The sequence below is a fragment of the Gopherus flavomarginatus genome, chromosome 13 (genome assembly GCF_025201925.1).
Source record: "Gopherus flavomarginatus isolate rGopFla2 chromosome 13, rGopFla2.mat.asm, whole genome shotgun sequence".
NCBI classification, from domain to species: domain Eukaryota; kingdom Metazoa; phylum Chordata; order Testudines; family Testudinidae; genus Gopherus; species Gopherus flavomarginatus.
The window spans coordinates 25,634,224-25,660,394 of NC_066629.1; the positions used below are offsets into that span (position 1 = coordinate 25,634,224).

Sequence of the window (26,171 nt, forward strand, 5' to 3'; positions counted from 1 at the left end):
GAATAAACCTCTGAGTTACATAAGAGCAGGGAAATAGAGGCAGACGGGTATTAAGAGCAATGGACAGGATGGGGGAGAAGTTTTCAGCTTTAGTTTGAAATGCAACAAAGGGCCTGATTGTGTCCGCACTTACACCAGTGTAAATCAGGAGTAAGTCACATCACTGAAGTCACTGGAGTTATACAGGTGCCAAGCCCAGGGATTTTAATGAGTCCTTAAATCTGTATGAATTTGTTTTATTTGAAAACGTCCTCTTTTCTCTAAAGGAAAAATTAAACTTAAAAAGTAATCAGAAAGTTGTAATATTCTAGACACTTGCCCAACCATACACATATCTACACTTTCTTCTGTATGTGCCTGAATAGAGATATCCAAATTCATTGTGGGATAAGCAGATCAAACTCCAGAGCAATCAATTCAGCTGCATCAATTTAGCTAGTTAAACTGAAGATAGTGTGAAATCAACCCTTAGTGACCACACATCAGTTGCCTAGAGGTGGCTCCTTATCTGAAGGCTGATCAAAACTGGGTGGGTAAACTTGAAAGTAGCTGTGCTCCCGTATTGGCCATGTGATCCTTAACACAGGTCTCATTGTGTGGCTGTAATATATACGTTACAGCAGTTTAATACATCCTGATGCAGGAAACCTCACTCTCTTTTCATTCAACACACTAGCAGAGAGATAGTTAACATTATTCATCCCCATTAAATTCCAATCTCAAATCGGAGGGTTTTGTCTACAGCAAAGATGAGACATTTAAAACAAATTATAGAAAACCCATCACCATCAATTCTATCTCAAACAGCTTTTAGCCAGGTCTCAGGTAACAAATTGCCTCCCTGGTTAACCTCATGCAGACATGCCAGTGCCCTCCCTGACTGGGGAGAGACTAAGAGGCACTGTGCATTTGTCCTGTGTGACATCAGTCCGGGTGGGTAGGTTCTGTTTTTATCCTCCCAGCCTGAAATTTGAGACAGCAGAGGAGTCTGATTCCAAGATTAATTAGGCATTTTCAAAAAGCTGACCTTTGTGGGGAAAGCGAGCAAAAGGTATACCTGCTGCCCTGATTAGGTTCCCTTTATCGGCAGAGGGAAGGATAGAAGGGGGAGCCGGGGGGGGGGAGTAGAAAAGGCGAGCCAGCGGAGGAGAACCAGAAAACTCAGTCCTACGTGTGGAATCATTGTGAAGAGGAACTAAGACGGCGACCCTCTGGATCAGAGCCATGACACCCTCTGCTCTTTGGGCATTTCTTGCTCTGCTGCTGTTCACTTTTAGGTTTCAAAGTGAAGGTAAGGAAACTTATGGGAAAGTTGCAGGGGATGGGGGATTCTTGTAGGTGTTGAGAGATGGGTAGAAGTATTTTAATACAAACCTGGGAGCTTCATTTGGTGTATTTCATGCACAGGATTTTTTTTTCAAATGGACACCCATGGTATCGCAAATGCTCTATACAGCCTGATGAAGGGGAAACACCCATAACAGGTTATGGAAAGTGTTTTGTGATTTTTCATGTTCAAAAGAGTGTTAGAAATGCAGGTCAAGCTCTGGAGTAGAGAAATAAGCTATAGCCTTTGCGACAGGCTAATCGAGTATTTTAATACTGCTCAATTTTAGACTCAGTAATAAAAGGCTGCAGAGTTGAAAAGTTTAAGATTGTTTAGTCAGAGAGGATTAAAAAAAAAAAAGAGAGAGAGAGAGAGAGAGAGGGAGAACACAGTGATTTATATATCAATTTGGAACCTGTTGCCCAAACGCTTGAGCTTAGTAAATAGATTTCCCCACTAATGCTTTGTTTTTCAAAATGTAGGACTAAATATTTTTGGATAACAATTAACAGAACAGATGATGGGTTTGTTTTCCATGCTCCTACTTCCAGCAGTGCAGACTCTCTCATAACTGTCCATTATTAATTAGGAATCATTTTTTATTGGTTTTTGCACTTTCCTGAGCAAGGGAAGCAATATTCTGGTACCAATGCAGCTGTAAGGATTCAAAGCAAGGTATGTCTGGGATTTCCTTTGAAGGCAGGTTGGAAACGGTCTTTCATTTCTGGCCCCCAAAACTTTTGCAATAGTTTATCATTAGAGTGAGGATGCAAAAAAGAGGAAAGGAAGGAATTGCTGTCATGAGTAAACAATGATAAAAGCGGGGAGGAAAGGGCCAGATCCTCAGCTGGTGTAAATCAATGTAGCTCCATAGAAGTAGGTGGCCCACGCTGATTTATACCAGCTGAGTTTCTGGCCCAAATCTATTTAATGGGGGTGGGGGAGAGACAAACAAAATGGCAAAGCAAAAATGGCAAGATCAGCTAGGAAGCCACTGCCCTGGAATCAAAATCACCAGAAATCTTCAAGTCACAGTTTGTGGGCACCTATTGGAAGCAGTCTAGCAAGGTCAGAGTCCCACACAGATAGCAGAGGATGCACTAGACAGCTTAATGCTGGCCCCTTCCAGCTCTAATCACTTTATGTTTCACTAATGGGTTGCTCTGCTAAAAGCTACTGTCATATCTAACCCCTGGCCCTGCCGGCAACCAGCATTGTTCCTGGTGTTCCTCACTCTGAAAGTTTGGGAAGCTGCAGCCAGCTCCCTAAGGCACCCGCTCCCCACCGGCATATGCAGGGACCATAGTGCGTTTGAGGAAACTAACTTCAATCAACCAGCAAGAATTTCACACCAACTTTCATGCCTTTTTGCACTCACCAAAAAGAAAACATGCACAAAACGCAGTTCCTATACTGTGGACCTGCCTCCTTTGTGCTCAGAGTCCCTCCTTCCATGCCAGGCAAAGCTATTTTCAATTACATTCCATAGATAATACAGATCCCAGCCTCATCTTAGTACCTAGTCTAGTTTTAACATCTGGCTTGAAAATGATGAATAAGCTTTGAGCACTTACCCTCCATCTTCAGTGTGCAGCCAAGCCCATTAGAGATGAGGAGTTGGGCTGTTTTTCCTCCATTCTCTTCTTCAGAGCTCCACTCTCCTTGTGTCTGTTACCCAAGCGCTCCTGGTTACCCAAGGAAACACAGAGTTTTAGAAACAACTTCAGTAGAAAGCTTGAGGGAAAAAAAAATCACATCCATGGAGCCTGCTTTATACACACTCCAGAGCATTTGCAGTGCCTCATTGTTCATTCTGGGAGTTTGCATCTTCCCCTAAAGCATTTGGAGGCAAGATACAGGACTAGATGACATCTGACAATTTCTGTTTTCTCATCCTACAATGAGACAAGCCACAGGGCTACTGAAGACTGAATTTTCTCTCAGGATCACAGTGGTAGGACGACCAACATGTGCCAATGAACAATACAGATTTTCTAGGAAAACTCACCATCTAATAAGCCTGAATGGGTCTCATTTCTACACACAGGAGACCTATGCATGAAGCCACAATAGAAAACACCTGGAAGGAAAAAAGCTGCTTCTTTGTTTCGAGATTGATGCAGAAAAGTGAGGTTTCTCCCAAGATACCTAAGCAATGGAGGAAAAAGCGTCCCAGCAAATCAGACCTTGGTGTTTCTTTAGCAATCTAATGAACTTGCAAAGGTGCAAGTTTAAGGCTGTTATTCGTGCAGAAAGATTGTGGTTGATTAGTTTTGATTTGATTTGAGTAATTCTGCAACAAAGATCTGTGGTCCAAAACTCTAGTCTAATGAAAAAGGGGGCTGACAAAGGGTTCACCTCTTCAGATATGCTACCTGAGGCCAAAGCACCACTAACTGAAGCCTTAAGCAGGATGTAAGTACTGCATAGGGTGTGGGCTAATTTTTCAGCACTGGAGTCACTGTCACCATAACTGAGAAGTTACCCCCCAGCCACCTTTACTGGTTCTGTCTCCTAGAGCTTCTGTGTGATCTTTGCATCCTGGCTTCCCTCCCGCTCTGCTGCTCCAGGCAGCTGCCATTGGGAGCTGTCCAGCAACAAGGCTGCTGAAGAGCTGGGCTGGCATCATGTGTTTTCGTACCAAAATTGCATGCAAGAGGAAAATGCCCAAAGGTGAAACTCCTGATGACTGGAACTTCTCAGCTTGGCAGGGCTGATCACTCAGGGTATGTCTACACTGCAGCCTGGAACGTGCCTCCCAGGCCAAGTAGTTAGACAAGCACTAGCTCGGCCCAAGCTAGCATGCTAAACCTAGCAATGCAGATGTTGTAGCCATCCAAATCCTAGCAGGCCCAGCCTCTTGGGTCTGAGCTTCAATGGCTAGCCCACGATGCAGTCCAGGACACACTGCTATTTTAGCACACCAGCTCTGCTAGCAAGCCTGGGAGGCTCACTCCCAGCTGCAGTGCAGACACACCCTCTGGGACCAGTCAATGTGTGGTGATTCAACACTAAAGCAAGTCAGGAATTTGACGAAAGCCTTTATTTTTAAAATATGAAAAAGTCAAACAAGTGTTAGTGAAAACTCCGAATGTGAAACAAAAAGCTTTGACCTTGTCAAAGTGTTTTGTTTTGACATTTTTGAAACAAAAAATTTCAATTCTCTGGGTCAAAACAACTTTTCTTTTCGAAACTTAAGCAAATTAGGTTGGGAAAAAGTTGAAATAATGAAAAACAATTCAAAAATCAAAGTGTTTCAGAATGATTGCTGTTAAACCCTTTGACTCACCTCAACATTTGAGGGAGAGGGAGGTTGATTGGGGATTTTGATTTTTCACCCCCATTCAGGAAGAAAGAAAAAAAATAATCAAATTCTGAACTATCATCAGGATGGGAAATCATTTCCCACACAGCTTTTTTGTTTCCTTTCTCTTACACACACACCCACCCCTGGCAAGACTAGGTTACCTACTGAGGTGTCTGAATTCTACCAAATTCTTTCTTCTGAGCTTACCCAGAGCTAACATGACGAACTGCTCTGTGGAGCTCGAAAGCTTGTCTCTTTCACCACAGAAATTGGCCCAATAAAAGAGATTACCTCATCCACCTTGTCTAATATCCTGAGACCAACAAGGCTACAACAACCCTGCAAATGCACAGTTTGGCAGGGCAGGCCCCAAAAGTAAACCTTTGTGAGCCAACTATGATTGGCTGCACCATTAAGGGCCACCTGGAAGAGAATGCGACAGAGTCTACAGCACAACTACCAAACAGCCTGTTTTCCTTCTGCAGCTCTCCTTTGTTTTCCTCACCCCCCTCACATCCTCTTTTGTCTTCTATGGACCTGGCTGGGGCTTGCAAGCCCAGCTAACTTGGAGGCATTATAGCTCCTGTGTAAAGCTTTTTTGTGTTTTTAAAGAAAGATGAAAGGCCCCTTCATAGGCAACTTTTCCCAAGTTCCCACAGATCTATTCCAATTAGCTCCTTTTGTTACAGGTGAATTGTGCTCTGGTGTTAGACAGTCATGTCTGCAGGCTGAGCTGCAAACAGGGCTCTGTGGCTTTGGCTTGACTTTCACTTCACAAGTTGCCTTGCAAAGAGGAGCACTGCGTTGGGGGCAATCACAGCATTAATGCAGAGAACTTGCAGGGCTGTTTACAGGCCTGACTTTCAAGAGACCAACAAGTCTAAGTATTAACAAAGTGAGTACAACTCTGTTGAAAGGTTCCAAACTGACAGCGCGGGTAAGTGGGAACTTGATCCCCTATCTCCAGGACAGGTACAGCACAGGCAGTGGCAGAATAACCTTTTCTCACACTCCCTGTGCCTAACCAGTTACCCTTGCTGCATTTGGAGTGGCAGAAAGGAAGGAAGGATTCTTGTCCCCATTTTACAGCTAGAAAACAGACACAAATTAAGTGATTTGCCTGCGTCACACAGGGATTCTGTGGTAGGGGGAGAACTTGAAGCCAGATTTCTGGAATTCCCAGACCAGCATTTTAACCACAACACCGTCCTTGCTCTTAAACTTTCTGCTGCAATATTTGAAAAAGCTTTCCCTTGGCAGGAACAAGCCAACCAAGCCACGCTTCCTTAAACACAGCCTTTTGCTGTGGGCCAGTGCCTGGAAATTCACTCTCTCTCTATCCCTGCCCCCGCCCCATTGCCAGACTCTTCCTGGGGGTTTGATGGTAATGTTGCGACTGATTGGTGTGAAGACTCCATCCAGGGAGCAGTGTTCATTACTACCCTGCTAAGGCATGAAATCACAGCTATCACAACTTGTGATGGGCCCCTCATTCATTTTTTAATCACACCAGCTCTGCTAAGACGTACTAGGCAGAGAGAGCTACAATCCACAGCCCTTTTCCTTTTGTCAGTTCAACACAGAAGGAGAGGAGGAGCCCAGCTAGCATGTTTGCTGAGCAGTAATGAAAGCCAGGATGCTGTGTGGAAATGGCTTGCAGAAAATCTAGGCTCCTAGGGTTTTATGAGGCACCACTGGAGTCAAATGCAAGGCTCCCATTGACTTCAGTGGTGGCAGAGCAAGACCTTAAACCACCCCCACATCACAGCTGATTATAGGGGCAGCCAAGGAGGGAGTAACTGGCCAAGCAGTGGATATTTGACCAATATCCAGGCAAACCAGCAGCTCTGCTGTTGCTTTCCAAGAAAAAGTCTGGCTGCAAACACTTTGGCCAAGACCACTTGGAAGCTTTCACAATATACAAAACTTTCAGAACTTGATCCAAAGTCAATTAAAGTCCATGCTAAGACTACCATTGACTTCAATGGGCTTCAGATCAGGCCTTCAGTTACATAAATACTCTTTTTTAAAATCAATTAAAAAGGTAAATGAATTAAACATCTTGGTTTTTCTTAACTTCAGCCTCTTCCCCCTACTCCTGCCCCCTCCACTTCCCTGGGATAATTTTATTTAAAAAAAAATACTGAGGGAAATTTTAAATAATCCCTGGATGGGAATAGTCTCACCTCTGCCCATTGATCCTTGTCCATGCTGAACCTGGAGATGACAGATCTGGAAGCCAAAGGTCCTTCACACGTCACCTTGCATCCAGCTCCCACAGAGAGCCCAGGGAGAAGAGCTTGGAGCTATCCACACACTGAGCTAGCAGGCTGGCTTTATGGAAAGAAGATGTACATTAACAATGCGGTCAGTCTTGCTGTAAATCCTGGTAACATAGGCAGCCACCTCCCGAGTGCCCCCTTGTGACCAGAGGTCTCTCTAAGACACCCGGCCTCTGCATCCCTCTCTTCAGAGCCCTGGAGAAATTCACAGTCCGCAGGCAGTTCAAACAATTGCCACAAGGGGACCTATTTATTTAGTCTTCTGGTACACGATGGACCTCCAGGCCCCAACCCCACTTTAGGGTCTCTCCTGATCCAAAACCCCACAGAGCCTTTCAGAAAACCAGAACCCAAACTCAGTCTTCATCCCAGTTTCAGTTGGGCACACCCGTACCACCCTAAGCGCCTGTCTTTCTGCTCCCAGCTCCTCCTGCCTGGAGTTTGTTCTTCTCCACAGTCCTTTCCCTGCTTGGAAAGGGTCTCTCCCAGGCCTACCTGCCTGGAAAGCACTCACTCTGCCCTGCTTCTGAGCTTTTCTCCTGCTGACACAGAGCCCGGCAGGAGCTTTCTTACACCCTGCAGCATCTGCAGACATAGCTTCCCCTTCACTGCAACTTCCTGCTCCTTTTGTACTGGAATCACCAGATTCCTCTCAGGTGGGGCTGATCCTATAATCAGGGTTGGCTTTGCTCCAGACTCTGCAGCCCATGAGGCAGGCCACCCTGTTACACCAGCAATATGCTTTTTGAATAGAAGAAAGCTCAAACCCCTTTGAGTATGTGTGGGGCACTGCCAAGGATGCCCCAAAGTGATCTAAGAGGCAGAGAGATGTGCCTGCAGTACCTTGAGCAGCTGGGAGCCAGGCTGTAGGCTGCACTAGTTCAGATTAGTGGAGCTCCTCATCCCACAGCCAGACTGCATTGCAGGGTCTCAAGCCCAGGCCATGTGCCGTGGAGGAGGCAGTTCCACATGGTGAGACAATAAAGTGCTTCTCTGTTCTCTAGTTGACAGGAGCCACACCGAGCCAGTCCTGAGTGGGAGTCACTCCTGACCTGAGATGACCAGGCAGGCGCTGCACTGAGCTGGTCTTGGCTGGAAGCTACTTCAGCCAGACTGAGCCATGATTTGCTCAGAGTCTGCTTCCCTTGAGCCAAGTCAGTCACTTTGCATAGATTGTGCAGCAGCATAGAGAGGGAGGGAATGGGGAAGGTGATGAACTGAGTGGGTTCATGCCCAGAAATGAGTCCAAGGAAATGTGATATTTTTCCCCCCCTTAGCTGCTCGGAAAGGGAACAACAGGACTTTGAACTCTGCCAAGCCAGCCCTGCTCCAGCTCTCTGACTACCTGCTGACTCGTTACAGAAAGGGCGTTCGGCCAGTTCAGGACTGGAGAAGGACAACCAATGTAGCCATTGATGTCATGGTATATGCCATTCTCAGTGTGGTAAGTCCTCTGCTTTGCCACAGAGCCCAGCAGGCCTAACATCTCTGGGGCTGAGGAGTGAGGGTAGGTACCTCTGAGCCTAGGGAGGGTTCATATGTCACTAAGTTTTTCCACATCCAGGATGAAGTGAGGAGAGACATCCTGTTTAGGTAAACTAGGGCAAATCACTTGGAGCCATGTCTTCAAGTGCTCAGAAACCATTTAAGCACCTAATTAAGGGTGAGATTTCCAAAGTGCTCAGCACCCAACATGTTGAGATGATTTGGAAACCTGGCTCTGTGTATAATTTAATAATATTCAATGCACCATCCCAGAAACGCTTGACCACAGACTAGGCTGAGTTGCTACAAGAAGCCATCCACACACACCCCTTACTCCTAACTGAAAGAAGTTTGCTTTAAAATGTGCTGGATCAGTGACTGTATCTGAAGGCTCCTCTGCCAACAGAGCAGTTAGAGGACAGTCAGGCCTTCTGGTGAGAAAAGCTGAAGAACTTAAGAAGGTCCATCAGTGTCCCAAAGGATCTGCAATCAGAGGATCCTTTGCTTGTTATTTTGCCATCTCCTCACCTTCTCCTCTTGTGTTCTTGCCAATTGATCCCCACTGACATCTGAAACCTGGTGATCATTTGTATCCAAACATTTCCTGATAACTTTGGGCCCTCTGCATTAACAACAACTAATGTCAATATCAGTAACCTTGAGCTGGAAAATGCCCTTTGCCAATTTCACCTTTGCTTTTTATTTCCAACAGGATGAAAAAAATCAGGTGCTGACAACCTACATCTGGTACAGGCAGGTGAGTAGCTGGAATGCTCCCAGCTTTATGAAGCTCTGAATCAATGGTTTTCTCTTCCATTCTCCTTTGGTGGGACTTTCCCAGGTCCTTTCCACAGTTAGTAGCTTTTATCTCTGCAGCAGCAGCACCCACAGAACATGGCGATTTCTCAGGACCCTGGCCTGGTGCTGGCTTGGGGGGACTTTTTGCTGGAGATTGTCAATGCCTCTGTGAAGGGAGGCATGTTGCCCGCTTCACCAAAGGAAACTCAGGCACGTCTGCAGCTCAAGCAGCCGTCACTTGACAAGGACAATCTGGCCAGCTACCGACTTGTATTCCAACTTCCATTTTCCGCATGCGGAGGAGGGAGTTTACTCCAACTCCCACAGCTCCAGGATAGAAGGAGAATAGTGGGACATTGAAATCAGTGGAGAATATCCCTTGGCATCCACATGAGAGTTCTCACTTTCTTTTCACCCAGAGCTCCCTGAGCACACCATCCTTTTCTCTTTGGCTATGCATTTGCCTGGAGGAGAGAGCCCTATGAGCTCCTGCTAGTTATCAGCTAACCTAATACATCTCAAAATGAGCAATGCAGCTAAATGAATAGCTGGGACACGGATATGTCTCCAGAAGATTAAAACTGTGCACAGACTTGCTCCAAGACCAAGATGACATCCCCTTATGCAGTATGTAGCCAACACATAAAACCCAGCACCCTCTGGAAAGCAGAGAGACCGGTGGTTGAGAGTGTGTGCACATGGAAGATAATGTACTAGCTTAGTGCAGCGAGGCCAAAACCATCAGACGATAATGAGTAGCATGTGGGGCACAGAGCTATAGGATTAGAGGGGAAGGGTGAATGCTTTAAGCCTTGTCTAGTTGGGCAAGTACAGTAACTGGGAAGACAGGCTTTGCTTTGTATGTAATATTCTGCTAGAGGTGGGGAATCGGCCTGGAATTGATCCTGCTGCCTAAGTCCCCTCTTATCTCACTTCTGCAGCACTGGATTGACGAGTTTCTCAGGTGGAATCCAGAGGACTTTGATAACATCACGCAGATGTCCCTCCCCACCCAGAGCATCTGGGTACCAGACATCCTCATCAATGAGTTGTAAGTGCAGCAAAGTTTTCAGGCAACAGCCCTTGGGTCCTGGAGATTTAACTCTCTTCCTCCTCCCTCGCAAGTTTACATCCCACTTTGTATTCCCAGCACTACTGCCTGGCGTGCACAGAGCTGGCAATATCCCCGTGTACCATACACTGCAGATGGGAATAGCTCAGGAGTTGGGACATTTCCAATGCTGGCTGACTATAAATGTTCATAATTACCCTTGCTGCATTTAGGGTGGAATTCAGATATTCAGAGGAAGGTTTTGTACAGGAAACACAATGCAGGGGCAGCTGCAGAACTGCCAACCCTTCCTCGGGAAATAAATTTATTGTTCTTAACCATCTCTATTCTGCTAGGATTTCAGGAACTTCCATGATCTCAGGAACTTGCCACCCTTTAAAAACTTTACAGCTTTGCTATGTGCAGTGTGATAACTTCAGTGAAGCATTCCCGGTACTAATCAGAGGGAGTGTGTCCATACAGAGAGTCCTACGGTAATGCGAACATGATGCAATGGTGTAGACCTGTGTGAAAACTCACCAGCCAGGGAAGTTAAAAAAAAAAAAAAAAAGGGAAGAAAAAGAAAGCCCCAGTTTAAGTCATTTTCTTCAAGGCTTACTGTGTTTCCAAACACATGACACAAAACCAGAACAAATCAACCTCCAACTATCAGCTCACCAGCCCCTCCGAGGCCTTTCCAACCCCAGCCAGCCGGGAGGACCCAGGACTCAGCTTTCCTCTAGGATATTCTCCTTGGCACCACTTCCTTCCTTCCTTCCTTCCATAACCATGTGACAGACACAAACCCAGTAACCCCATACGCATCAGAGAGCCTTGTCACCAAAGGTAACTGTTGTATGGGTCTGTCATTTGAATGTTAAGGAGTCTGCCATAGTTTACTGTGTTTCCTAGAAGTATTTGTATTACAACCCCAGCTGAGATCGAGGCCCCGCAGTGCTGGGTGCTGTATGTACAGGTAGTAACAGAAAGCCCTACCCTGCAGAGCTAACAGTCGAAATAGACCAGTCACCCACTGAGAGAGGCATCGGCGCTATAGTTTGGCTGAGTGGGGGTGATGCTGGTAATGGAAGATGAGGGATGCCCGGTTGCGGGAAGGGTTAAAGTGGAAAAGAAGAGATAGGTCCACAGAGCTGGAGAGTCAATAAACCTGCAGGTTTCTTTTTGGGGAAAGGATAGGATGGGCTGCTTGGCTCCTTGGATTCCTGGGCAGGACTCAGCTGGCAGCACAGGCTCTAAACAGAGACCTCTGCATGGTTTCAGGCTGCTGTACAGCCCAAGCTTTGCTGACTTCAGACTGCCCAGTACCCTGCCAGGAACCTGAGGGTCACATCTAGCAGGTATCACAGCTGCTACCATTCCGAACAGAGACACTTCCAGCTGTCCTGGCTAGCTGCGCTCAAGGTGCTCCCAGCCACTGCAGTTCGCTGGCATTTCACCATGGTAGAAAAGAGCCACAGGGCTCCACCTTGTGTGGTTTTTTTGTTTTTGGTTTCTTTGATGGGGATGTTTCCATTCTTTGTGCCTTTCAGCGTGGATGTGGGCAAGTCCCCGGACATCCCATACGTCTACGTCCGCTACCACGGGGAGGTCCAGAACCTCAAGCCGATCCAGGTGATGACTGCCTGCAGCCTGGACATCTACAACTTCCCCTTCGACGTGCAGAACTGCTCGCTCACCTTCACCAGCTGGCTGCACAACAGTACGTGACGGGTTGCACTGCCATCCCCGCTACACCCTGCCCTCCAGGTGCCTGGGAAGGGAGGGATCAGGCCAGCTAAGAAAGCCTCCAGCTGTGTGGGGAGTCAATATGACCTGGTCTGGGACTCCATAGTGCTCAGCCGCTTGGCGGGTCTTTTTTATTCCCAGTGGACATTGCAAAAGGCACAAAATGGCCCTCTTACCAGCAGGGAGAGCAAGGAGTGAGTTGGCTGGGCTCCCTGGGTCAGTGCTGGGGCTCATTGGTACAGGCAGCCTGGGGTTAGCTTGTATTGCTGTTGCCTCCAGCCCATGGGCACCCAAGGAAGGACAGAGCAGGGTAAGAGCTAGTGGGGTGGAAGGTGGCATGGAGCAATTAGAGTCTCTGGGAGCACACTGGCTCAGTGCAGGCTTTGCCTCTCCCCCCTAAACAGCCCTAGTAAAGAGGGAACACATGTAGGCCAATCCGTTCTTGAGAACAAGGAGAGAAGAGGAATGTGGCCTTAAAGGGAGGAGTGTGAAGCTACCAGATCTCATAGGGTGGCTGTGGGCATGGAGCACACCAGCAGTTTTGGGGGACCATGCCCTTTCCCCTCAGGCCCCCAGCCCTGATGCCCACCTCTCTTCCGCCCCATAGTCCGCGACATCAACATCTCGCTGTGGCGGCAGCCGGAGCTGGTGAAATTTGACAAGAGCGTCTTCATGAACCAGGGAGAGTGGGAGCTCCTCTACGTACTCAGCCAGTTCCAGGAGTTCAGTGTGAAGGGCAGCGACAGCTACGCCGAGATGAAGTTCTACGTAAGGCCCCTCCCCTGGTTGGGCATGGGGTGGGGGAGGGGAGAACAGAGCGAGCATGGGGTTGGGGAGGGAAGCACCAAGATGCAGAAGGCAAATGGTGCCATTTTCTCTCTACTTGTGCAATTGATCTCCTGGTTCTAAAGTGTGCAGAGGGATTGCTAAGCGAACCCCACAGTATGTGCCGAGCGGCATACTATGGTGGGGATAGCAAGGACTGTTGCAACTCAAGGTGCAGCACATCACCCATGCGAGGGGACAGAGCTCCCAGCCTAGGTCCACTCCAGTGCAGCTCACACCTGGTTCAGTAACGGGAGGCAAATGAGGTCACTCAGCATGGCTCCTACCTGACGGCTGGCTCCCCACAGCAAACGAGGAGGGCAGCCACAGAGAGGAACACATCAAGGCCGATTTTGTATGTGCCTGAGGAGCACAACAGCCACTCAGCCAGGTGGGCTCCTCCTGACAGGGATCTCTGCACACTCCTCCACCCCTTCTTGTGCTGGCAGGTGGTCATCCGGAGACGCCCCCTCTTCTACGCTGTCAGCCTGCTGCTCCCCAGCGTCTTCCTGATGGTCATGGACATTGTGGGGTTCTACCTGCCTCCCGACAGCGGGGAGAGGGTCTCCTTCAAGATCACCCTCCTGCTGGGCTACTCCGTCTTCCTGATCATCGTGTCCGACACGCTGCCAGCCACTGCCATTGGGACCCCACTGATAGGTATGATAGCGCCCGTCACCATGGTTACCTAGGTGCGCACACATCTCCGGTTGAAATCTAGCATCGGTCTCTCTCACGGAGTCGAGCCAAGAAGGAGCTGGGTGATGATAGTGTGGGGCAGATGAACTGTATGGCCGCAGGAGCTGGTAGGACAGTGCACTGGACAGAAGTGTTGGGGGTGAGTGCTGTGGTTTGGGCATGAGGACTATTAGCAGAGCTGTGGGAGGGAGAAGACCAGAACTAAGATAGCAAGAGATGGGGGCTGTGGGTCCTGGTTGAGGTGTCCTGGCAGAACCGTGTGGGGCTAGAGAGGCCAAGGCTGAAGTAGCAGGGTCTACTGAGGGTCAGAATTACAGGGCATCTGCACAGCTCCAGATGCACTCAAGGATTGGAACAACAAGAGTGGTGCATCAGGACTGAGGGGCATTGTCAGAGCTGGGTGTGGGACGACTAGGGCAGGAATAGCCAGGATGTTGGTTGGGTCAGGGCGGAAGTGATACTCTGAGCTGCCAGGGGTTCTGGTAGGGCTGGAGCAGGAGTGGGTACAACATGTGAGGAAGACCTAATGTCATTGAAAGACGTGGGTACAGAGAGTTCACTCAGGCCTGGCCTGTGCCATGCCTAGCTCTAGCCAAGAGACTGACCATGGACCATTGCTGCCTTCCCCCGGCAGGTGTCTATTTTGTTGTGTGCATGGCCTTGCTGGTCATCAGCCTGACCGAGACCATCCTGATCGTGCGCCTGGTCCACAAGCAGGACCTGCAGCCTCATGTCCCCAACTGGGTCAAGCATCTGGTGCTGGAACGAGCCACCATCCTGCTCTGCATCCGTGACAGGAAGAAATTCTACCCTAGCAGGACACAGAGTTCAGACATCAGCCAGCACCCGGAGAACAATGACAGCACAGGTATGAGCTGTGGCACTGGGGAAGGGCTGCAGGCAGCTGGCACTTTGGCTGCACGTTACTACCACCACCAATGGGGAACAAGCTGCATAGGGTTAGAAAGAACTCAGGGCTCACCTGGTGGAACTGGACCATGGTGCAGCACAGCAAAACATCTGAGCCTGCATGATGGGGTTGGTGTTCAGCCCAAATCCTCTCAGGGCTTTAGCCCCAAAACATGAAAGGGGAACCCCACTGCTCTCAGCGGGACCCCAGGGAACAGCTCTGCCCAGGACGTCCATGTGGCACATGAAGGAGCAATGGAGCAGGATCCCCTTTGGGCCACACAGCTCGGGGACATTGGCCCTATTGAACAGGCTTACAAAGGCACGCCAGCATCTTCACTCCCTGCTGGCCCCGGGGCAAGTTTGCCAGAGCATGACCCCTCTTTGGAGCTCAAGTCCCTTGGCCAAGCACTTAGAGAAAAGGGACACACTGGATTTAACCCCCCCCCGCCCGCTCCCAGAGGCTGTTTGGTCTGGGCCAGAGACTGGGGTGGGGGGCTCAGAACCCCACTTCTGGGGTGGTATAATGCCCAGCACAGCCAAGATCAGCAGTGCAGAGTTGGATCCTCTTAGAGGCTGCCCCTCTCTGTCTTGTTCCTGCAGCCAAGCTGAACCACTACGGCTGCGAGAACCTCCGTGAGTATGAGAGAGTGGCGGGTGCAAGGCCATTGCCGGCACAAGGAGAGAGCTCCCCGGTGGTGGCCAGCATCCTGCAGGAGATCTCTGCCATCCGCCAGTTCTTGGAGAAGCGCGACGAGTTCCGCGACATTGCCCGTGAGTGGCTCCAGGTGGGCTACGTGCTGGACGTGCTGCTCTTCCGGGTGTACCTGGTGGCTGTGCTGGCCTATAGCATCACGCTGGGGACTCTCTGGTCCGTCTGGCAGTATGCATGAGCCGTGCCGGCCTTTGCAGGCAAGAGTGACAGGGTGCTCCACTGCCACGCTTTAAAGGGGTCATTCCAAGCTCCACAGACTCCCCTGTATATTCTAACCACAGAGATCCAGGGCCTAACAGTTCTTCAGCAGCACTAGTGTACCATAGGTTGGGCTCCAAACACCATGGCCGGGAGATGGTTAGAGAGGGATGAACAAGATTGAATTAAATCTGAGTCAACACTAAGTTTAGCCTAACCACCTTTCTGGCCTCCAATTAACTCCCTTCCCACTCGCATGCCACATACCTGCTCCCCAAGTCCTGTTCCAGCTCCTCTCTCATTTCCATCAGGACACAGAGAACAATGTCCCACCACACAGGCTGGCCTCCATGTGCATCCCGCCACAACGCAAGCAGGAGAATATCATGGGAGCCTGAATATGCACAGTTCCCAGGCTCACGCACCGCTGAGCTGACCAGAGCCCTTGGAGGGTGACTCAATCCCAGTCCAGACCCAAACAGTGGTGAGGGGGAAGGTTCACACCCATTCATTTGTTTACGGGGGAGGCTCTCAGCCACCTGACCCCGGCCTGTCCATGCCACTTCAGTGCCTCGCTGGCTCTGAGGGGTGCTTTCCTGACATCTATGGCAATCCATGTGCTTTTTCAGCCTCTTACACCTCTTATCCCAGCTCTTACCATACGTTTGAGCAAGCAGGATTTTCTTGTTTGAGTATTTCTTTCAGGCTACTGTGCAGCAAGTAAGCAAGTGTAAGCAAGTCTCTGTGAAGGTTCAATAGCTGCACGCTGCCAGGAACAGCTGGTAATTTGATGGCATGGCTCTTTTGTAAATAGCATCCCACGTAGTCTACGTGCTGTGTATGGTGTGTTGTTAGCAGTTTCAATGGTCTTACCCAAGAGATCTCAGAAAACTAAATAAACTGGATGTTTCAGTCACTAAAATGAAGAGGACAGAGCGTGACTTCATGTAACGGCACGTGGGAGTTGGATAAATCCACTCGGCAAGGTGACCCCAGGAAAGCCTGGTAGGATATTTGGAAAATGTCTCCAGCAAGGGCACTCAGCACTGGCCTAACCCTGCTCCCATGGGAGCAGAGAGAGTCCAGTGCTGAACACATTCGCACATCCTGCCCTACATGACTGGCACTGGAGTAAAGAGTGAGCCAGGAGAGTTCAGCACCAGGGACAGAGCCCACAGGAGAAGAGCAGGGATTGAAGGCTGGGTGTGGCCGGGAGGAAGGAAGGGCTGTTTAAATGCTTCTCAACTTTCCCGAGGAGACTCTTGCTCCTTCCCTTTAAGCCAAATTAAGGCAGCAGCCCACTGACATGGTGCTGACTGTGTCAGGCTCACACACTGCTGGGCACAGGGGCGGAAAGCAGGGACCAACTTTTCATGCACCTAGCCCAGTGGTCTCCTGGTTCAGGACTGGGGTTCCTCAGTGTGACCACAATCTGAATAAGCCCTTGGGGTGGCTGTGGAGGTGCTGGCCATGGGGAGACCACTTGAACGTCACTACTTCCATCTGCTCTGTGCTCCTTGGTCAGCTTATCCCAGCAGCTCTCTTTGCCCATTGATTCTGTTGTAGGACATGAAATCCACATAGTGATGTGCACAGGTGGACGCTGAAGGCCAGGAGTTCAAAGCCACATAGACTGGGGTCAATACTGTGCTGTCACTTCCACCATTCCTGCCCCTCTGCCACCTGGCACATTGTCCAGTGCTGCCTAATAGCATTGGCACAGCAGAGCCCCAAGTGCACACTTCACACATGTAACCCAGGCCACCACAGTGTCGCCCCCTCTCCCACCCTCACTAGGGGGATCCTTGGGCTCTAAAGCCTGCATGGCACATGGCCCTGGAGCTCCTACCCCACAAGCGCAGACAGTGAAATGACCTGCTTTGGCCATGAAGGAGAGAAGAGCAGAGGCTGGGCGAGATCGGGACCAAGCTGGAGGACACAATACTTAATTCTCATGGATCCAGAAACACTGAGCCTCCTGCAGCCACAGGTCACTTCTGTAGTCCCTGGAGACAGGGCTTTCTATCTACGTGTTGTCTCACAAGGCTGATTCAGAGAGATCTGCCTTCTGCAGCCGTAAGGGGTGAGGCTATGTGGTGGGATGGGGAGTGAGGTGGAGGGGACTAGACATTCCAGAGGTGACCAAGTGGCAGCAACGCTGGGGCCAATACAGGAAGAAATGGAGCAAAGTGGGAATGGGGAGCATAGGACCTGCCTCCCATTGTCCCATCTTAGTGCTCTTCATTGTTCACCGACTCCACCTAGCATCTATTATTGCCTGCATAGCTAGCCCAGTTCCTTCCCAAGTGTCCCTTCCTTCCCCTCACTTCATTCGCTTCAGCGGCAGTCCTGTGGGTGCTCTCACTAACTCCATCAGCACAGAATAAAGCACCTGGGCCTGTTTCTGACCCTCTCTTGCCTGCCATTTCATCAGAACCAGCTGCTCACCAGGCTTTGCATGTTTCTTTCCCCCGCCTGCCTGTATTGCGTGCTTGGCCGACAAAACCCCTTCAGACTCCCATTCTGCTGTACGGTAGCTGGAAAGCACTAAGAGAGTGATGACAGGCTCAGCTTAATGAATCAGAGGACTGACAGGATCACTCTCCATCTCCTTCGGGGCCAAGGTGCGATGCTGCCCTGGGTTGAGGAAGCAGTTCCACTGTGCGCAGCACCAAAGGAGTGAGCTGTGCCAAGACTCCGAAGGACATGAGTCACTAGAGCCCACTCAGATCCATGCACACACTTCTGGGCAGGGGGGCAGTAGAAGGAACAAGAATGAATGAGGTCGGGCCCTTTCAGGGTCTGACAAGCTTCCCAGAGTTCCAGGAAGACTGTTGCCATTTGCCCTTGACATAGGGATGTATCAGCTAGATGCTGTGAAGCCTCATACACGGCTCACTCCGCTGGCCATGTACTTGAGCTCCCAGAACTATGGCTATCTCCAAAAAGGCTAGAGATGAAAGGAAATGCCTGCTCTTGTTTCCAGACGCACACTCTAGTTTGTCCTAGCGTTCTAGGCTGAGGAGAATGTGACAAGTATGGTAATTTCCTGCCGTATCCTTGGGAGACCTTACGGAAATCCATGTAAGTATCTTTGGGACCTATTGTATTAAATGAGTGGTTTACATATTATTGTGGGCCGGGAATCCTGTGTAACCTCTTAAGGGGGCAGATGTGATAGATGCAAGACCTGGCAGCTCAAAAGGACTATACTGAACAATGGTCCAGACAGGAACAGAACAGTGTGAAGCAGTTATCCTGGGGCATCTCTAGGGGGAGGTGAATGCAAATTCCCCACCTCAGGTTATGCCAAAACCCCAGCCTTTCGAAGCTATGCCCTGAGGAGTGGGCCACTGTCTGCTGATCACCTGGTACATGAGTAGCCCCATATGCCTCCGACATTCCTCACCTTGGGCACAAGGCAGAAATCAGACAGGCAAAGAGTCCTCAGGCAATTGAGCTCCCAGGGCTGCCAGATGCTGTCAGTGCTCCAGGGTCTTAGCCGCTGAACACTGCTTGTGGAGAAAGCACAGTGCTCCTGCAGACACATAGCTTACAACTCTGAGCCATTGTCCGCCACGCCGGGGGGGACCCCTTGTCTAACAAAGACAAGGCCACAGGCCAGATCCTCCTGCCCCCTATCCATTCCCTTTCTTCCTCACCTGAGCCTGCCACCTTATCCCCCATCCAGTCTCCAGGTCCTCAGGGGTCTCCCCCACGTGCTCATGTAGCTCACTCTCGAGCATCGTGGTCCGTAGGCAGCAGCTGTTCCAGGGGAGCCATGAGAAGCTGCAGTGAGCTGGTCTCAGCTGGGTGTCATCTCCATTTGTGGGATGGCTGCTGGCCTGGCTCCATAGCTTAGGTCACTGAGCACATGGCCTCCTGAAGCCTTCACCTGTAAGAAAACTCAGCCATGAGTGACAGCTGGGGACTGGGGCAGAATGGGTTCTTGGCAGCATGACCTGCGTTAATGTGCTGATGGTCGGTAAGTGGCTGGCTATTGATGAGGTGTCCAGCTAAAGAGTTAGTAAGACACTAAATCAGCCCATTGATCCTGGTGAGATCGATGGTGCTACAGACCTGATCACTGCAATGGGCAATTAACATCCTCTGGAATTAGCTGCCTTCATGTAACATCAAACGCTTCAATGGACAAATCCAATCGGCCCACTGAACCGGGCCCTCCCACCACAGGGATTATACATCTGTACGGTCTACGCGGATACCCAGAGCGGGCTTGCAGACCCTGCTCTAGCTCCTTGATGTACAAGGAGGCCCCAGTCTCCCCCCCCACAGCTGGGTCTCCCATGGCACTGGGTTGAGTTGGGACTCCGGGGCTGCATTTGCTACCCTGGGAGAGATATTTTTATAGATGAACTAGAACAATAGACATTTTAATTTCCTTCTCCAGCCCCCCATTAATTCCTGTTTACTTGGGCACTCACCTCTCCCACTAACCTCCCGCAAATCATGTAAAATGGGAACAGGGACACATTCCACCCTTCTGGCTCCAACCTCCTCTCTCCTGCGCAGCAGAGAATTGCCACCTGAGTGAGTGCTTTGGGGACTGGGCAGAAGTCTCCTGGGACTCACTTCACTGGAACATCCCCAGGTGCTGCCTGTCCAGCAAAGTCCATGGCTGTGGGGGAACCCTGGAAAGAATCCAAGGAACCAGCCTCTAGCCAGTCCCACAATGCTCAGGCCAGATCTTGGGGGGCAGGAATGTTTGGGAGGAGGAGGGGAAGCATGTTTCACCTGCTGCCTTCAAATGCTAAGACTAGCTCTGTGCCAAGCCACTTGATTGCTCTACGAGAGTAACCCCAAATAATATTTACTGTGCTTATGCAGCCAGCATGTATTCCACTTTGGGGCATCTGGGGCAAGGGATGGAGGGAGTCCAAACCACCTGTTCTAGGTGTACGTCCATGCAACCAGACAATACAGCTGCAACAAGGAAAGCCAACGACTCCACTGAAGTCAGATTGTGGATGAGCAGATGTCTCCTGGACAGGCTTTTAGGCCCCATCCCCATTGCCACCTGAGGCAGCTTACAGGCCTCTGAGGAGCTGCCCCTCTCATGTGGGCTTGGGCTGGGAGGAGAACGCTCACCCACCTTTTAGTAGACACTGGGGTAAAAGAAAGAAAATGGTGGGAATCACGTCAGTTCTGCTTGGTCTCAGGGCCTCTGGAAGGTGCTAATCCCACTGCAGAGGGCTGACAAATCAGAGCCACGCCATGCACCTCTCACTCACACCAAGGCCTCTGATACAAGCCCTGCGCACACCTATTCAGGAGAAAGCTGCTGTCCATGTTCAGCTCAAGCTCTCAAAGAACCAAGGCTCAGCCAGAATCCAACCCTGCCCCTCGTGCATCACACGGGAGGGCCATGCCAGGAGTCCGTAGTCATGTGCTACCACCATTCCTGCATGGGACAAGTCGGCCGAACAAACAGAGGGGCAGGAATCCACCCTTCTTCAGACTGGAGCCAAGGAGCAATGATATCACTAGCAGGATTACAGCTGCAAAATGTAGTCCATCTTGGTAATCGCTTACTTAGGGAAGGATCTGCTTAGCTGTATGGTGTGGCCAGGTTCACAACCCGAGAGTCTCCGTGCTGGCCTGTGCTCAGAGTGCCTCATCTCCAGACCCAGCAGGCAGGTGTCCATTCCTCCCTACTGGCACCAGCTGCCCCCTCGCTGGTAGCCTCAGCGTCTGCGTCTACCCGGCCGGGTGCCTCGTTCCCAGCTGCAGTGTAGACAAACCCACTGAGGCCAGGGAACAAGGACAGGCTCTAGCTTGGGCTGGACCCTGCTGCCCAACTGCCTGATTCTCACGCTGGTCTCTGAGCAGAGCAGCCTTCCTGCACTGCTCGTAGGAACCCACGCCAAACCCCAGCCTGTGCTCTCCACCCCCAGGGAATTCCCATTCATCCCAACCACCGGGCTGGGAACTGGCAGGGGGCAGAGAAAGGAGGCAGGCAGAGCAAGTGAGGGCACTTGGCAGGGCAAAAGGAAGGGTAAGGAGTTGGGATGGTTCTGTGGGCTCCTGGGGCTCACGACCCATGCTAGGAGTCCCAGGCTTTCAAGATGGGTCAAGAGTGGTGATGGTACCAAGGTGTTTGGAGCAGATCTCGACCATGGCAATCTCTGAGCACAGCTGGCTCAGGGCCCAGCGAAGTGATATTAGGCTGTGCCTTGCTGCTTAAGCAGCAAGCATCCTGTGCGTTTGTTCCCAAGTAGCACTCCCAGGGACATTCACCAATGAGCCCTGTGTGGCCAAGGGAGCATGCTCCTCACCCCAGAATCCCCAGCAGTGCTAGGGATGTCAAGTCAGACTGGCCCAAGTGTGACCCCAGCCCGTGGTCCCATGACCACTAGAATCTCTATCAGTGGGGATGGGAGTTGGTTCCTTCCAGTGCAAGGAGCTATGTACACACTACAGCTACGATTCAAGGCCCTGGCCCTCTCCAAGCAAGATTTCAGGGACTTTCTCAAAGGAAAGGCCAACAAGATCCGAAGTGAGCTCCCTGTCCTCTTCCTCCCAATGCCAAGCTCAGTCTACTTGAGTTCTAACCTGCCCCTTGGTGTTCATCCCTCCCAGGTACTCATCTTCCTCCCCCACAACCTCACCCCCTCCTGTTCCTCCACTTGGGGCTCTTGCTCTGTATGGGTCTGTCCCCTACATGCTATGAGCATGCCCTGATCTTCTACATCTGTTTCTTAAACTACCGTCCCTTCCCCCATAACTCATGCAACCCCCGCACAGCTACAACCATTGTCTCCAGTTCCTCTCCACAAGGAACTGCTCTCACTGGAACCACACTGTTTTGCTAAGGGCGTCAGCATGGGCCGGTGGATCATCTCTGCTATCTACCACCAGGTGACATTAAACAAGTCACCTCTCCGCTCTATTTCTCCATCTGTATAGAGAGACCACTAATGACCTTTCTTCATTAGGTTACTCATTTGTACAACCACCACCACATTAGTGGCAGTGTGGAGATTAGACCTAACTCTCCTGCATCCCACTTCAGTGCCCAAGCCACTAGACCATAGTGTCTCCCTCAATACAAGGGTTATTACTGAAACACTGCCAAACAGTTCTGGTATTAACACATATCTGTTGCAAGGGCAGCCCCACATGGAAAGTCGGGCACCAAAGTTGCACAAGGGGCTCTGGTGTTTTTCTTCAAGGTTAAGCTTTTCTCTTCTAGACAATTTGGAAAAGTTCAAAGCGGAGGGAAAGTTGGAGACATCTCCTTGAGATCACGAGCCTGGATTTTCCTCTTAAAAAAAAAAATCAATAAATCTGAATCTAATCTACTAATAAAGGTTTAATGAGGACATAATGTTGATGGAACAGAACATTGTCGCAGAATAATCGCTCCCAGCTGCTCCGTGAATGAGCAGACAAAGCCTTGATCCTACGACAATGTCCCTATTATAATAACTTCCTTTCTGTTAGGCCAAATGCTTGGAAGGATTTCATCTCCACTCTCCGAGGGGGGTTGGTGCAGCAGAGAGCCAATTGCTCGTTGAGCCTAATTTAATTTAGCCACTGCCCCATTCCAGGGAACAATTTTCTAACTTTCTAACCAAAATGGCTATAGGAAAATGCTTCATGGTAAAGCAGCTCCCAGAGGCTGTTGATCAAGGGCTGATCTTAGACCATCCTCACATAACCTGCCATGGCAATATCTTAGCCCTGAGTTGGCTGACATTGTGTGTTCCAGTTGGCTTCAGCCAATCTGAGACAGCCATCAAAGAGCCTTCTGGAAAGTTCAACTGGTTTCTGAGTGGCTGGGATTTTAATGGTCCCTGGTTAAGGCTCATTCACCCAGAAGTCTGACTGGCTGTTCCAGATTCCACTGTGGCTAAAGCAATGCGTTATCTAGGTCACTCCTTCTGTCCAGGACTGCTCCACTCTCACCAGAATGCAAAGTCCGTGTCAGGTCTGGCCCTCGAGTGGGACATCATCAGCACCCGATGGCTCTAGCATATTGATTCGATGGGACAAGCCCCAGCCCAAACGTGGGTGTGGCAAGGCAGGCTTTCAAAGTCTCTGCCACGAAGCAGAAAATCCACTGACCTTTTAAGAGCCAAGAACTCTTCTCCCAGCCAAACTCACCAGCAGAAGTCTAGTGTGGTTCACTGCATCCAAGCCCAGTGGAAAAGGGAGTGTGTCCTAATTCTCCCTTCTCGTGCCACAGCAATCCCAGTGCCCTGATGCTCACTGCCAGACTCAACCCCCCACAGCACCCTTCCTTAGAGGCAGTGAGGGACGATTAATTGCCCACAGCTGGCCCAGCCCTGCTATCCAGAAAAGCTCTGCACTCAGGGCAAGTAGCTGTCCTCCTTCCTCTAGCTAGGAGAGCGTTAACCCCTTGTCTACCAGCCTCTGCTTGGGTCTGTGCTCCTCAGCCACACTTAGGGGGGTCTCATGGCTTCCATGTCAACAGTGGGATTATCTGCAGCAATGCTAATGTTGTCTGATTATAATTTACGGGGGGAGGGGGGAAGGGGGAACTTCATCATGCCTTTCCCCCATCTTATTGGTGGATCCATTTTTATCCAGAGACTGACGGGTCCAGAAAGGTCCCAGGATGCTGAGCAGTTGGGCACCAATCCAGATACAGATAGTTTCCTGGATCCCTCTCCATCTGGTTTCTGGCCTGGCTGTGGCCCAGAGTAAGGTGCGAAAGCTGGTTTCAACCATCAGCCTTTGCAGCTGTTGGACACAGGGAACCAGCTGACTTGTGTGTGGGATGGGGAGTGGTCTATGCAGCGAGCCCCTCAGACTTCCAGTACGTATGGATCCCTGGGTCACACCAGCCTATCAACTCCTCCTCTAGGCAATGAGGCCGTGGCCCCCTGCATGCCAAAGTTGCCATTGAAAGAAGCACCTGAACCCGGAGCAGAGGCACCAGCCTCCCTAGCTCTCAGCCCTCCATAGCTTCCTTTCTGCTCCCACAGCCCAGCCAGCACAGACTTAGACCTCCGGAGCCCAGAGCATTTCACAGCCCTGCAATCTGCACCCCGGGTCGCAGGGTGCCCCTTTCCCCCCTCCACGACTCTGCAATCTGCAGGAGCCCTGGGGAGGTGGGAAAAATTCATTTCGCTGGATGCTGCAGTCAGAGCTGAATGGCTGAGCCTCCGGGGCAGCTGGGTCTAAACTGTGCAGCAGAACAGCAGCTAACTGGGAATGTGAATGGAGCACTGAGTCAGTTAATGCTAATAAACACCAACCCACAGGCCAGAGTGTTGGCACACCATTGCTCTCCTTCCCCACACGGTGGCAGTGGAGCCCAGCGTTTCTCCGGAGCAGGACAGGAGAGCAGCAAAGGAGCAGCAGTGCCAATGGGACTGACCAGAGGAGAGAAAACACTCTGGGCTGTGCTGGTGCCTGTGGGCACTGGAGCTGGCCAGGGGCTCTGGCCAGAGCTGGGCGCTATGGCCTGGTGGCAAAACACGGAACTAGCCTCTGCAGCTCAGGGCCACCCCACAATAAACGAACCAGCTCGTGTACCCCACAGGGCAACCCTGCAATAACCAGCTCCATAGAGGCCTCAGCAATACAATCTCCCCACAAACGGGCTCAGGGTGGCAAGTGCCATGGAGCTGCTTGGGGGCCCGACCCATCAGTCCCGCATGTGTTCACAAGGACCTGGGTGTTTCACCCAGCCCGAGCCCCCTCCCTCAGCGCCCCTGGCTGTGCGGAGAGCTGGGTGGTCTCCGGGAGGAATGTGGGTCACTCCAGCAGGAGTATAAATAGTCTGCATTCCTTCCAGCACAAGGCAGCCGCGCGTCTGTCCCAAGGACCTTTGCTAATAGGCTAACTAGCCCAAAGGATTTTACAGCCATTGTGTGGGGGATCCTGGTGGATTACGGTGCTGCGGGTGTGTGTGTGGAATTAAAGGAACATGAGAGGGAAGGCTGCAGCCTAGATTTAATGCAGCATAAACTGGGGGCTAAAGCCTGGGGAGTGAGGGCTGCTGGAAACCAGCCTGCTCAGCCATTTGCTTGGGCTGGAATTGTGCCACCTCGCGTTGGCTTTTGCCTGACTCCACAAGTACGGTGGAAGCTTTCTCCGAGGAGCCGTGGTGAAGCGTAAGGCCCATGGAAATACTCCTTGGGGTGCTGGGCGGCAGGGGCCAGGCTGGGGCTCCCCTTCACCATCCAGCAAGATTCAGGGGGCGGTGCAGTAAGAATGGCACTAACGTGCTAGGTGACGATTCTCTCTTGCAAGGCCCAAAGCCAGAGGGCTGGGGGAGAGCTCTTCTCACTGTCCATTCCCAGCAAGGCACCAGTCTCTTTTCTTTGCTATTGGCACCTCCGTGGAAGCTATGGACTGGTAGGTAGAGCACAGGCCTGAGAGTCAGGACTCATGGGTTCTTTGCCACTGACTCTTGTGTGACTTGATATTTAGCAACCTCCAAAGCTTGGGATCAAGTCCTTGGGCCGAGATTTTCCAAAAATGACTCATGATTTTGGGCACTCGACTTGGGGACCTGGTTTTCCAAGTAGGCTGAGCACCTGCCCTTTTCAGGTGTCCTATTGCTCAGCACCCAAAAATCACTAGGCACTCGGGAAATTCTGGCCTTCCCTCCGAGGGCCTGATCGTGAAAGGTGCTGAGCACAGGCCTCCCACGCAGAGACAAAGCTGTCACACTTCACACAGCGCCTTGCATGGGCGGTATCCCCAAACACTTCAGCATGAAGACTGAAACACGACAACCAACAGAGGCAGGAAGATGTTAAGAGGGGATACCAAATCCCCGGAGGGTGCTTTGGGCGGTCTGGGCATAGATTTTGGGGCAGGATGCTCCTCGC

At 50.7% G+C, this 26,171-nt stretch overlaps 1 protein-coding gene across 1 annotated transcript; it reads left to right on the forward strand.

Moving 5' to 3' along the window:
- The first annotated feature begins 1,203 nt into the window (after positions 1–1,203).
- On the forward strand, positions 1,204–16,198 carry HTR3A (5-hydroxytryptamine receptor 3A). Its single transcript, XM_050921824.1, has 9 exons — positions 1,204–1,291; positions 8,194–8,360; positions 9,114–9,158; positions 10,141–10,250; positions 11,801–11,970; positions 12,604–12,764; positions 13,271–13,481; positions 14,155–14,388; positions 15,033–16,198. The coding sequence occupies exons 1-9, from the start codon at positions 1,225–1,227 to the stop codon at positions 15,320–15,322; spliced, it is 1,455 nt and encodes a 484-aa protein (XP_050777781.1). The 5' UTR covers positions 1,204–1,224; the 3' UTR covers positions 15,323–16,198.
- Positions 16,199–26,171: the final 9,973 nt, after the last annotated feature.